The sequence below is a fragment of the Acanthopagrus latus genome, chromosome 21 (genome assembly GCF_904848185.1).
Source record: "Acanthopagrus latus isolate v.2019 chromosome 21, fAcaLat1.1, whole genome shotgun sequence".
Lineage (NCBI taxonomy): Eukaryota > Metazoa > Chordata > Actinopteri > Spariformes > Sparidae > Acanthopagrus > Acanthopagrus latus.
The window spans coordinates 24597834-24609558 of record NC_051059.1 but is presented as its reverse complement, the minus strand read 5'-3'; the positions used below and the strand labels follow the sequence as shown (position 1 = coordinate 24609558).

Here is an 11725-nt window from a genome sequence, read left to right as displayed (position 1 = left end):
GCGCCCTGCTGTCACCTACCTTCTAAAAAAAAGAGAAACCAATTTCCCCTCATTTTCATCTCATTTTGTTTATCTAGAATCATTATTTCACACTGGAAACTGTGAACATATTTCATTGTTACTGTATTCCTATTCCTACCATTCTCTTCTACTATTTGGTTGCAGTGATTCAGTTTCCTCACAGATCATTTTAGCTGTCATTCGTTGTCTAAAACTGTGCCACGTCCGTCTAAATAATTGGCCGGGATTGCATCAGTTATTTGGACCCCTCGTTCCAACTGCTCACCCTCTTGTCCTTTCTCCTCCCTCCTCCCTCCTCCCTCCTCCACCTTCATCTCCTTGGCCTGTCCTGCGGTCAGAGGATGGAGGCTCCAGATGGTCGAGTACCAGCAGCAGAAGGGGGACCCTCAGGGGGCGCAAAGGCCTGACAGCAGGGCGCCAAATATGACCTGGGCCAGACAGCTCTTTAGCACAAAATTAGCCTGGGATGAACGGGTAACACAATTACATGCTGTTAATACCATCAAAGAGGCATTTGGGCGTCCGTCATGCAGCTTAACTGGGCTAATTCCTCAAATTTCACAGTCATTTCAGACAGGCTGATTTTTTAGACATTTTAAGAGTTTGTTTTTTTTACCAACAAAAAGTCATAAAAGCCTGAATTAATACTAATGTACAGCTTTGGACACTTCTGCACAAACAGCTGTGAGGATGAAATGATGTGACTGCTGTGTTTCTTGCATTACAGTGAAAAATGTCAGCCACTCAGACCTCGTAGGAAGCTGCAGATAATGTGTCTAAGGACTTAATGAGAGGTTGTGGGCTGGGAGGCCTCAGGGCTCTTGGCTCAGATAGCCCGAGTGTTTGTTTTGCCAGAACCATCCGCACAACCAACACACATCTCAACCGAGTCTTCCTGCTGTATTAAATGTCTCCGCTGCTCTGTTTTCTGTTTTTGATTCGCTCAGCACCAGCTGTTATATTGTCAATATGATCGACTGCATCTGCAAAAATGTTCGATTAGTGTTAAAAAAAAAAACAAAAAACAAGCAGATTCTCAGTGGAATCTTATTTTGGGGGAAATAGATATAGATGATTCATAACAAACATTATCATATGCTCGCAACATGCGATTACATTGAGTGAGAAGCAGTTTGAAAGAGATTTACCATCCAGTGTGCACCAGCAGAGGTCAGTACTGATCCAGATATGACGCTCTGTCTGACACAAACGTCACATCTGACAGGTGGTTATTTAGACTTACATGTTATTAACTGCTGCCCTAAATTAGTCCACAGTGAGGGTTTGGGGATTATGAAACCAGTGCTGCAAGATTCTTATTACATAACGCACTGCATTATACTTCTGTATTTATAGAGACATCACCAGTAAACATGATAAATATTTATATATTTGTTGTCATTGTGCTACTTAAACACCTTTGTTTCCCTTATGGGATTCAGTAAAGCCTCATTTATTATTTTACTGAGATAAAGCAAGTGTTTTTATTTTGGGAGGGTTCATGGTTGTATTGAAACATGGTTGCTGATTACAACTGGCCCGTAACCTCATAGCAGCTGTATCCTGACACCTACCTGCTCCTGGTGGTGGTTTTAAAGTTACCAGACTGCTTGAAAATGCAAATGTGCCTTCTGTCCTTTGCTGGAGTAACCCTGCTCTTACCTGTCCCTGCATTTATATGACAGTGGAATTCATAACTACTGTTGTATTGAATATTTCATAGGGGGACATGAAAGTAACACATACCAAGTACGACTGGGCAGCTGGTTAACTGAGCTCATTCCTGAATGGGTCACATATGATCCAAATCACTTGTATTCAACTTTGTGTTTTGCATGCATGCATGACAAATATCACATCTGAACTGTGTCCAAAGCCCAAATATCAGACTTGTAGTCATAAATCATAAATCAACAGCCTGAGAGAGTAAAAAATGACAGATATTCAACTTTTCCACTTTTTCCAGAGCTGCAGCTGCAGCTTGCATCATATTTACACTATTGAAAAAAGCCAGTAAGTGACATTTTTGGGTCAAAACTCTCATTAAAATAATAAAACAGATGACCAAGAAAGAAATAGAACTCTTTCTCTAGCTTGCACAAGTGAATTATGTGGTATTTGGTTTAATTTCAAAAGGTAGATTTCACATTTCGGTGTCAAATATTGAACAAATCAAAACTCTGAGGACTTTGAGTTACCATAAGTCTTAAGTATGATACTTTGACACGAGGTATAGAGTAAACCTGTCATGATTCTGCATCACCACTCTCATGACACAATCACTGTACAAGGTGGTTTTGACATTTGGCCTTTCCCCTTTCAGGTCTCTGTTGCTTGCTGCACTGAAGTTCACTCTCCTGGTCAGTTCTGTGCCACAACATCTGCTAAAAATCTCTAAAAAGCAAAGTGTGCTGTAACGCTACAACACCTACAGCAGCCCCCATTCACTAAAAATAGCCTAGATATTATCTTTAATCCCACCAGTGTGGGCGTACCATCCCACTGTGTTACCCTTTTGTAAAAAACCCAACACTGAACAAGCGCTCGTACTCTCCGAAGCTGAGCCTGTTTAAATCCGTTGTGACAGCTGCTGAGGCTGTGGTTGGTGGCCTGCGAGTGTTCCAGCTGTTTTAAGAGTTAAAATAGTCTCGCAGCTGCACGTTGGCACTAACTGGTGGAGCTATCCTATTCAACCAGTGCCCATGTGAAGCAAACACACACACACACTTTCCACAGAGCTGATATTAAATGACTCTCTCCTCTGTTTTCATGTTCTCACTAAACTCTGTGTGGCACCCTTGTGTTTTTATTATGTTTAATTATGTAAATCACACCCTCACTGAAGATGTAATTGGGGGGAATCAAGTGTGAAACCTGGTGCAGAACTTCTCAGGTGGCAGGGGAAATATGTTCTGCTGGCTCAGGTGGGTGTTTCTTGAATTAGTCTGGTCTCTTCGGTGCAGCTCGGGCATGTTCAGCTGTACAAGTCCGTCCATGTGGTCTGTGTGCTGAGGGGGCAGCTGTTCCTAAAGGCTCCCCAGATGGATTTGGACTGGTTTTCATTCAGCGGTTTGGTTCTGTTTCAGACTTGTGTGGAACGATGGACTAAAATAGGAAAGGGAGCAGGTGCACAAGAAGCCCCAGGGCGTTTAACAAGTGGTGATGTATCATTAAGTGCAGCAATAAAAATATACATAACATTACTCGGTGGAAAGCACCGAAAGCCTGTGAAGGACATATGCACACCGACGGGAGTTAGATCACCGGACTTGTGAAGACTTGAATTACTTATAACGTGTTTCTCCGTTGGCACTCCTAATCTCTGACTAATCCTAATGCTAATCTTAAATCACTCAAGATCTCACATTAACCCGGTCCAAGAAATAATGTCATCACTTTTTTTTTAACGGTTTTACTAAACGTTCCAGTCTTGTGAGGACACACCTACAGGCTGCAGCAGCTGTGATCCGCACTGTTGTCATACAATTTAATCATTTGAATATAATTTTATAAATGATGTCCTCCATGTGGGGACAATTAAGCTTCCCTGTGCGCCAAACATTACCCATCCTCGCCACACTGGTGGAGGGGGTGGAGGTGAGGGGGTGGAGGGACTGCAACTGTGGCCTCCCCTGCTCCTCTGATGCCTTCAGGGACCGCACGTAAACTCCGCCTTCAAAAGTTTTAAATCCAAGATGCAACTTATTTTCCTTGCTATGGGATGGATTTTTTTTTTTGGCTTGTGTGTTTTGTTGAGAGGTTTTATGTCATATTTTCACTATATTTTCATATTCATGTAATTTAAAAAAAAAAGTGATTTGAGGGAAAAATATGCACGTTAGAACTTTACTCCCCACCTTTTTTTAACATCTCTGAAGTATCTACATAAACGTATTAACAACAATGTGAAATGGAGCAATAATGCAGAGCTACTGCAATAAAAAGCTGCACATCTGTCACGTTGCCCAGCGGATGTATTTAATAATTCATATCCTAAAGTAGCTGTTAATTCATTAAGGCTTCATTGTATCTTAAGTAGCCGAGTGATTAAAGTCTGAACTGAACACTTGCTACAGCTGTTCTGTCTTCAGTACTGAGGTGTTTCCTATAAATAGAAGCTTTGCTACACAGACTGAGATGACTAAAAGTTACATTGGAATCAGAGATAGGACCGTTAATAATTTATAGATTGCAAGTAAAAAAAAACCCAAATAAAACTGATAATAAAATTTGCTCTCTGCCCCTTAAATGCCACACTTCTGTTCAAAACCATTCCTATTTTCCATCTCAGCCTTTTAGCTTGTTAGTTATGAAGTTTTGAACATGGCAAAAATGTCAAAGTCCCATTTCATGTTCTGGTGCATTTTCACCCAAATCTGCTTAACTAGATCTCTGAGACTTATAGAGCAGCGACTGATGACCAGGTACTTTTTCAGTTTAATTTCATCACCAAACAGTCGACATTGCGTTTGAGCAGGTTGACATATATTTAGATTTCTCCTGACAACAACATACAGCTCACATTCAGAGAAAGAAAGTATGAAGCAAAAGTTTCAGTACCATACACTGAAAACTGTCCCCTCCAAGTAAAAACGCTGCATTCAAAACCTTAAAAGTATGTCAGTATTATCAGCAACACCTAGAATCAAAGGTACTCATTCTGCAGTAAGATGCCTGTCAGTGTTTTACCATATAATATGATGTTTTTGGAATAAAAACAACAATTGCTGTCGGGGACTTTAATCTACAGCAATGCATCATATTATATAACATCTTCATCATCTTCAAGTCTCATCAACTCAAAAAAACAGCCGGTTTTTAGCTTTTTGATGACGCTATCAGAAAATAAGTTTGGGAAAAACGTAAAAGTAAAAAGCACAACATGTTCAGTAACGGAATGTAACTAAGTACATTTACTCTAATACTATACTTAATTACAACTATGAGGTACTTGTTCTTTACTGGAGTATTTAAAATCTCTGCTACTTCGTACTTCCTCTCCACTACATACGATTTGATTACTTAAGTTACTTATTAGTTTACAGATTGTAAGCTGCAGCAGAGCCAAAAGAAGCATTTTAAAATTCATTTATTTCATCATAATAAATAAATGAAGCAAATGTACTTTGAAATCATCTCTGTCATTCGCGTTAAACGTCCAATCTGGATTCCAACGTTTCCGGAGACACTGAACGCAACACGTGACCGAGCATTAGCTCAGCAGAGAGCGAGAGAGAGAGAGAGAGAGAGAGGGAGCGGGGGGAGAGAGACATAGGGACACACTGAGATTGCGACCGAGAGAGAGCGAAGGAAGGAGAGAGAGAAGCTAAACAGGTGGTCTGGAAACACACAGAAAACAATGTCGTCCGGCGGGGAGAGGCGGAGAGACCTTTAGTCCTCGCTCCCGTGGAGGGGGAATACTACACTGGGACCGACCGACCGACCGGCGAGCCGAACCGAACAACACAAAAAAACCCCAAATGCTCCTGTGTTCTGTCCCCACGCGGATGATCTCGCCTCTTCCTCGGTTTTACTCCGAACCCGGCCAAGACCTCGGGATTCTAAAACCATGAAAGTCACGGTGTGTTTTGGCAGGACCCGGGTGGTGGTGCCGTGCGGGGATGGGAATATCAAAGTGCACACGCTCATCCAGCAGGCTGTCATGAGATACAAGAAGGCTATCGCGAAGGTAAGAGGAGGCTACTTTAGTTTTTCTTTTCTTTCTTGCGGTTTCTTTTCTTTTCCTGGAGGAGGAACAAAACAAAAACAAAAACCCAACGGCTGTTCCCAACGTCCCGCACGCGCACTCAACATGGCGCTAACTTGGAATAACGACTGTAAAGGAGAGGAGGGGAGAGCAGCCCCCTGTCTCCTGCCTGTCTCCTGCTCATGTTTGTCCTCCGTAAATGTAGAAACCATCCGGTACATGTGCGGGTTTTTATCCGCCGTGCCTTGCTGCTGCTGCTTTCAAAGAAAAAGGCGCACCGCCATTGTGGCTCCTGTGTTTTGGGCTAAAAAAAACGCAAAACTTCCCGTCCGGGATTCAAAAAAAAAAAAAAAAAAGGAACCCGTTGGCTCCGAACAAAGTGGCCCGTTGTTTTTGTTTTGCAAGCTTTAGACGCATTAAATGTGAGTTTTTAACACGTCGGAGGGACAAGATTTAGTTGTAAGACCTCGGGCTCATGCTCTCTGAAAGTTGCCAGCCCAGAGATTAGCCTACTAGCAAGTTAGCCAGCAGGCTGCAACAACAAAAAGAAAGCAGGGCTGCAAGTCTGAGGCGTTTAGGCTCCAGAGCAGAGCCGTGGGATTTACAGGACTCTCTGTGTACACTTTTGTTTATATTAAAAGGTGATTTCTCTATGACGAAAGGCATAAAAAGTTCCTGATTGTTCGACTTGTAATGAGCTCCATTATGAAATCGAGGAGCTGGACTGTGCAAGAAGACAGACAGATGATGCAAATTCAGGTTAATCGATGATGCTTCACATGCAAGAGGAAGACAAAGCAGGGAGTTTTGATAGTGAGTTGCATTTATAGTCTGGCTTTAAATGCAGAATAGAAGAGGAGCCCCTCAGCTTGCATGGCTGTTCAGGCACCAGGCCCTGCAGGAGACTGAGGGAAACTGCAATGCCGAGGCTCCAGCTGACTGGTGGAGGCATGGACCTGACACATAAATCTGATGAAAGTGACCCTAAGAAAACTTTGCAGCGTGGTGTCGGGGTAGCAGCAGATAACCTTTGAACCCGGCTCGGGGTGGCTTTATGTGTGAGGTTCCCTCCGGCTGCATCAGATAAGGCTTGGAGCTGTAAACATGTGCTTTTATTAGATTTTTCCCCCCCTCAATTGTAGAAATTACGTTCGTTCCACCAAAACCTAATGAATCTCCGTCATTTTTGGCATCAATACCAGCATAAATCTCGCTCCAAATTCACTCAGAAGTACAGATCTTCAGCACTGGCTTGCAGTCAGTTCAAGCTTACATGATTCATTGCCACTTTTGGGATTCACAACTTGTGACATCAGTAAGTTTGGGTCAGTAATTCAGTTAATTTGCTTTCTCGTCCAACCCTTTTTTTAAAAGGTACAAATATTTTACAGCAAGCTGCTCCACTCCTATGAATAATTAACCCGTCGACCTTCCCTGTGCTAACTTTAGAGCAGTCTCCTTTTTTTTTCGTTGCGATGATAGTGACCTAGAAGTCGTACTGTATCCTCCTCTCCTTTGTGAATAATTCAGTGTGAGCAGACAGAAGAGAGCAGGAGAATATCTCTGCGTAGTTGAGAAGCAGGTAAAGAGCTGCTCCCTCCACCTCGCTCATACATGCAAGCTGCTAACTTGCTGTTTGGCATCGTGCAAGCTCAGAGTTTCTGCTTCTTATCTAGAAAAGGAAAACGAAAGAAAGTGTCATTTGTCTGCATATATTTGGAGAGTGAGGCGTCATGTAACAGAACACATACAGTAACTACTGTAACATGGTTTCATAACCTGGAACATTTTGTAACTGTCACCTTTGTTTTTCCCTGGAAAGAGTTGAATGTGGGTGATCGTGCAGGAGTGGAAATGTCCACTGAATTGCTAACAGACTGCGGAAGGTGTTGTATGATCGTGTGTGTGTGTGTGTGTGTGTGTGTGTGTGTGTGTGTGATGTTATCCAAGATGATCCCTGTTGTAATCGTAGAAGTATGAAGAGTCGTACATCATGTCTGCCCAGTTCAATTTGAAGTGACTGTGAGTGTAACTGAACTTGTGAAATGTGCAAGAGAAATAGACTTCAGGGCTTCAGCTGACGACTGTATTCACTGTTGATTAATCTGTCGAGTATTTTCAGTTCAGTTGTTTTAAGTTGGAAAAAGACAGAAAATGGTCAGATGACTCAGTTTGTCATCATAGAGCATTAAAGACACAAGAAAATGTTCACATTTTAACAAGCTTGAATGTGAGAATTTGGACTTTTCAACAGATTCATTCATTGTCAGAATAGTTGCAATTAATTCAACAGACGAGTTATTGATTAATCAATGAATCATTGCAGCTCTAATATAATCATATGTCCTACAATAAGATGAATTGTCTATTAAAGACCCCATCCTCTGTATTTTAAGCAATTTTGTGAGATTAACTTGTGATTGATAAAAATAGGTGTACTGGGTTACCGATGGATGATGTGAACAAAATCTTATTGGCCTAGCAGATTGTTAGATCCAATATTCTTTTTTTTTTTTACTGTTTATTTTTTTTCTGATGGCTTTTAGAATAAAATGAATAATCTTAATTTGAAAAGAAACGAGCAGGCCACCTACAATGCTCCAACAAATGATATGGAGTAAAGTATTTGCTTCTAAAATGCAGTGAAGCTGAAATATAAACTGATGGAAATGGAAATACTTAAGCAATGTAAGTTTATTACTTGAGTAAATTATACTTGTTACAATATTTACCTTGTATTATTCCTAAATATTGATCATCTGTCTCCTTGATTGCTAAAAATCAAGTATCATATTAATTTTGTCTACGTCAGTACTGTCTTTTCAATTTGATGACCAGACAACAACTCTGTACTAACATTTTGATGTCAGTCATTTGTCTGGCTTTCCTTGAGGTTATTATCACAATTTAGAGAAAGGCAATTGTCTGGAAAACCCAAATGTGCTGCTGTTTAATGCAGAGGGTGTGCACGAAATGAGGCCACACGTTCCCAAGTCTCATTCTGTATTCTTCAGGCTTTGATCTAAAATACTACAAACCAAAATCCTCATGAACTCCTCACCCAGCAAAACGCTGTGCCTGGAAAATACGAAACCCTAACCATCTAATCCCCTCAGATCTGCGTTTATTGCCCTCGTCCCCACCCTGCCCGCATTTCATCTGACCAGGGCCGGGCATTTTCATGTCTCATACGCTGCGTTACAGGAAGTCCTTTGGTCACATATGTGTTGTCGAAGATGACAGCTTTTTCGGGTCATCCCGCCTTAATAAGAGGCCCAAATTTAGCTTGGTTTTCCTGCTAAAGTGTTTATGTGGACCTACTTGTAACTTCCCCTGTCATTAGAGAGGAATGCTTCCTGCTGAAGAGAAATAACAGTCCACTTCTGAGGACCTTAAACCATCTCATAACTTTGGAATTAGAAAGATCAAGACACTGGGATGAGTGTTCAGACACTGTTTGTACAACACTCAAACAGAAATCTTACTGGATTTAAGAGAAGGAGCAGTTCTGCCAGCCTCAAAATCTCCTAACGTCATGAGAAGAGTCAGTCAGATTATCCACCGCTGCTCTTTTTCCTTCCACAGATCATAGGGTAGCTTTTTCGCTAATGTTCACCCATTTGACTAAGTACGGCAAGCGTTTAAAATGACACCCTTGACTGGAAAACCGTCTCGTGGTTTAACGCTCCAAACCCTCAAGTGACATCAGCACTGGCACGTCAGTAAAACCATGAGATATGTCTCTTTTTGGCTGTTGCGAAGCCTCCAGGGGGGATATCAGGTGTCTGGATTGTTTTGTTCACACCAGCACACGGCAGATTTCCATTCACAGCTTCACACTGCTGGAGTTTCCTCTGGTGGAGTCTAGGCTATTGTATACATAGTTGACCGTTGAGGCAGACAGATTTAACATGACTTTGACTTGTCACAGACAATAGGAGCAGGTGTTTGGTGTTGCTCTGGTTAAGTAAGTGGCTTTATTAGGAAACATACAGTTGAGAATCGGCAAAATTGTGCTTAGTTAATCAAAATAATGCTGAAAAAACCCTGATATCAAGTGTGTATTTTCTTTTTCTTACAGGTTCCACAAGAAAATAACCATTAATTTAAAGGGAACCAACCTTAATGTGGACTGAGATCAGAAAATCATCAAATTTAAGCAGTTCTGCCGTTGACTGACTCTAATCTGTCATCTAGTTTTTAATCTGGCCCTGATGTCATTGCAGTGTGCTGTGGTGTGCTCAATATATTACTCAATTCACTGCACAAATGACAGTTTATTAATTAGTGCAAAGGAGCCTTTGATGGCGGACACACGGCCTGGAGATAAGCAGTCCTTCATGCTGTGAGAGTTAAGGGCTGCTGTTACGGTCATACAGATTAACATGTTCGCCACCAGAAATGTGCCAGATCTTCAAAGTAAAAGCTCCCACTTCTGAAGTTGGCCCAATTCTGTTCAAAAGAGCGACATAGCTGCATGCATGAAAGGGACATTAAAGTCAATATGGTAATGAGGACAGATCTTGGTGCCATGTGTCCACAAGAGCACAGAGGCAAAGGGTGTAGAGCCACCACGCTGACTGAAGTAGAGGCATGCTTTACGACTGTAAGGCTGTTTTTACACTGGGTTTGTTTGTCTGCCTCACCTCAAGCCCCACTGGTCTTAGCGGTGGCTAATCTTGCCAAAAAATAACGTTGCAATCCATATAATTACAATCTCGATATAGATTTTAATCTTTGTCTCAGTTTTGCAATGCCATGTAGACTATAGCCAGTCTTGAAACAGCCTTGAATCTTTCCATTTGCACCATTTTAAAATATTTTTGCATTCCAGTTCTTTTTTGGCTCCTCGTCAGCTATATTGCTAGGTATAACCTTTATTGCATCATTTACATAGCACAGATGCGCTAGTCGGCGAAGGTATCCACAGTTTGGAAGCAGAAGTAAGACAACATTAAATACCATAATGAAGTAAGTCAATAAGTCAATTGTGGACACCTCCAAGATTGATCATGATCTTTGCAGAGCGTAAATCCCAATATCCATGAAATTATACTGGTGCCAATTTTAAATTGGAAGTTGGAGAGCAATGTGCAAAAGGGTGGATCCAAAGGCAATACTTTACTTGAGTGCAACAGTTTTTACAAGCTGCAAAGCTATTAAAAAGGATTGGCCAAGATCTTGCATGTTATTCAGTGCTTATACACCACTGAACCTTTTTATCTCTGCTCTTGCTAACGAGCCAAGAATGGTTCTAATGATGTTTTCATGAGGGGATTTCCAGTGCTGGTTCCATGAGGGTTGCTCTATTGTGCTTTCTAAATAGTAGTTATATTAGTCTGTTCATGGGGAGTGCTCACACCAGGCATATCTGGACCTCTCTATTCTAACTTATATAATATTAGATTGTACCTTTTCAGCTGGCTTACAGAAGTATTGTCCAGATGTAGGTGTTGGGCAAGTTACCTTTCTAAAGTGAACCAAGGTCAGTGGTTAGTTCTTCAAACTTCAAATGTGATTGCACCGTCAGTGTAGGTGCACTCGATCTACCTTTTGTCAGGTCATAAGCCCAAATCATTTTACAGTTCATCTGTTTGATCCTCATGTCACCAGGCTGTACCAGGCTGTACCAGCCTGGGGTTCCCGCTTCCAAAATGGGCACAGTGCAGGATTAAAAGCTTCACTGATGATCCCCGGGCCGCTGACTTTGCCCTTGACCAAACTACTGTGAAAAATGTCCTAAAACATGACCTGGCACAGCATTTCATTTCCTAAAGGAGTCAGTTAAAAGACACGCTGGAATGAGCTGAAGAAATTAGCCATGTGAGGCTTCCAGTGTTGAACTGCGGAAAAAGAGCGAGGCACAATGGCTTCATTTATGCGTTAAAAAGACATGCTTAAAGACGTGTTGAACCTACCTCTAAAACATTTACAAATAACATTACCATAACTGAGAGATTGTGCAGTTACATTTACTGACATTACATAAAGGCCTTT

General features: G+C 41.5%; 1 protein-coding gene across 13 annotated transcripts in view; it reads left to right on the top strand.

Annotated features, from left to right (window-relative positions):
• The first annotated feature begins 5241 nt into the window (after window positions 1-5241).
• pard3ab (par-3 family cell polarity regulator alpha, b) overlaps window positions 5242-11725 on the top strand; it is a 235423-nt gene continuing 228939 nt past the window's right edge. For 11 of the 13 annotated variants that reach the window (XM_037082788.1, XM_037082785.1, XM_037082790.1 and 8 more), the window contains exon 1: window positions 5243-5710. In XM_037082788.1, the coding sequence (XP_036938683.1) occupies window positions 5591-5710 (120 nt within the window). In that variant the 5' untranslated portion in view covers window positions 5243-5590. Of the gene's footprint in view, window positions 5711-11725 lie in introns of all 13 variants that reach the window. The other 2 variants (XM_037082787.1, XM_037082789.1) reach the window with 2 other exon arrangements.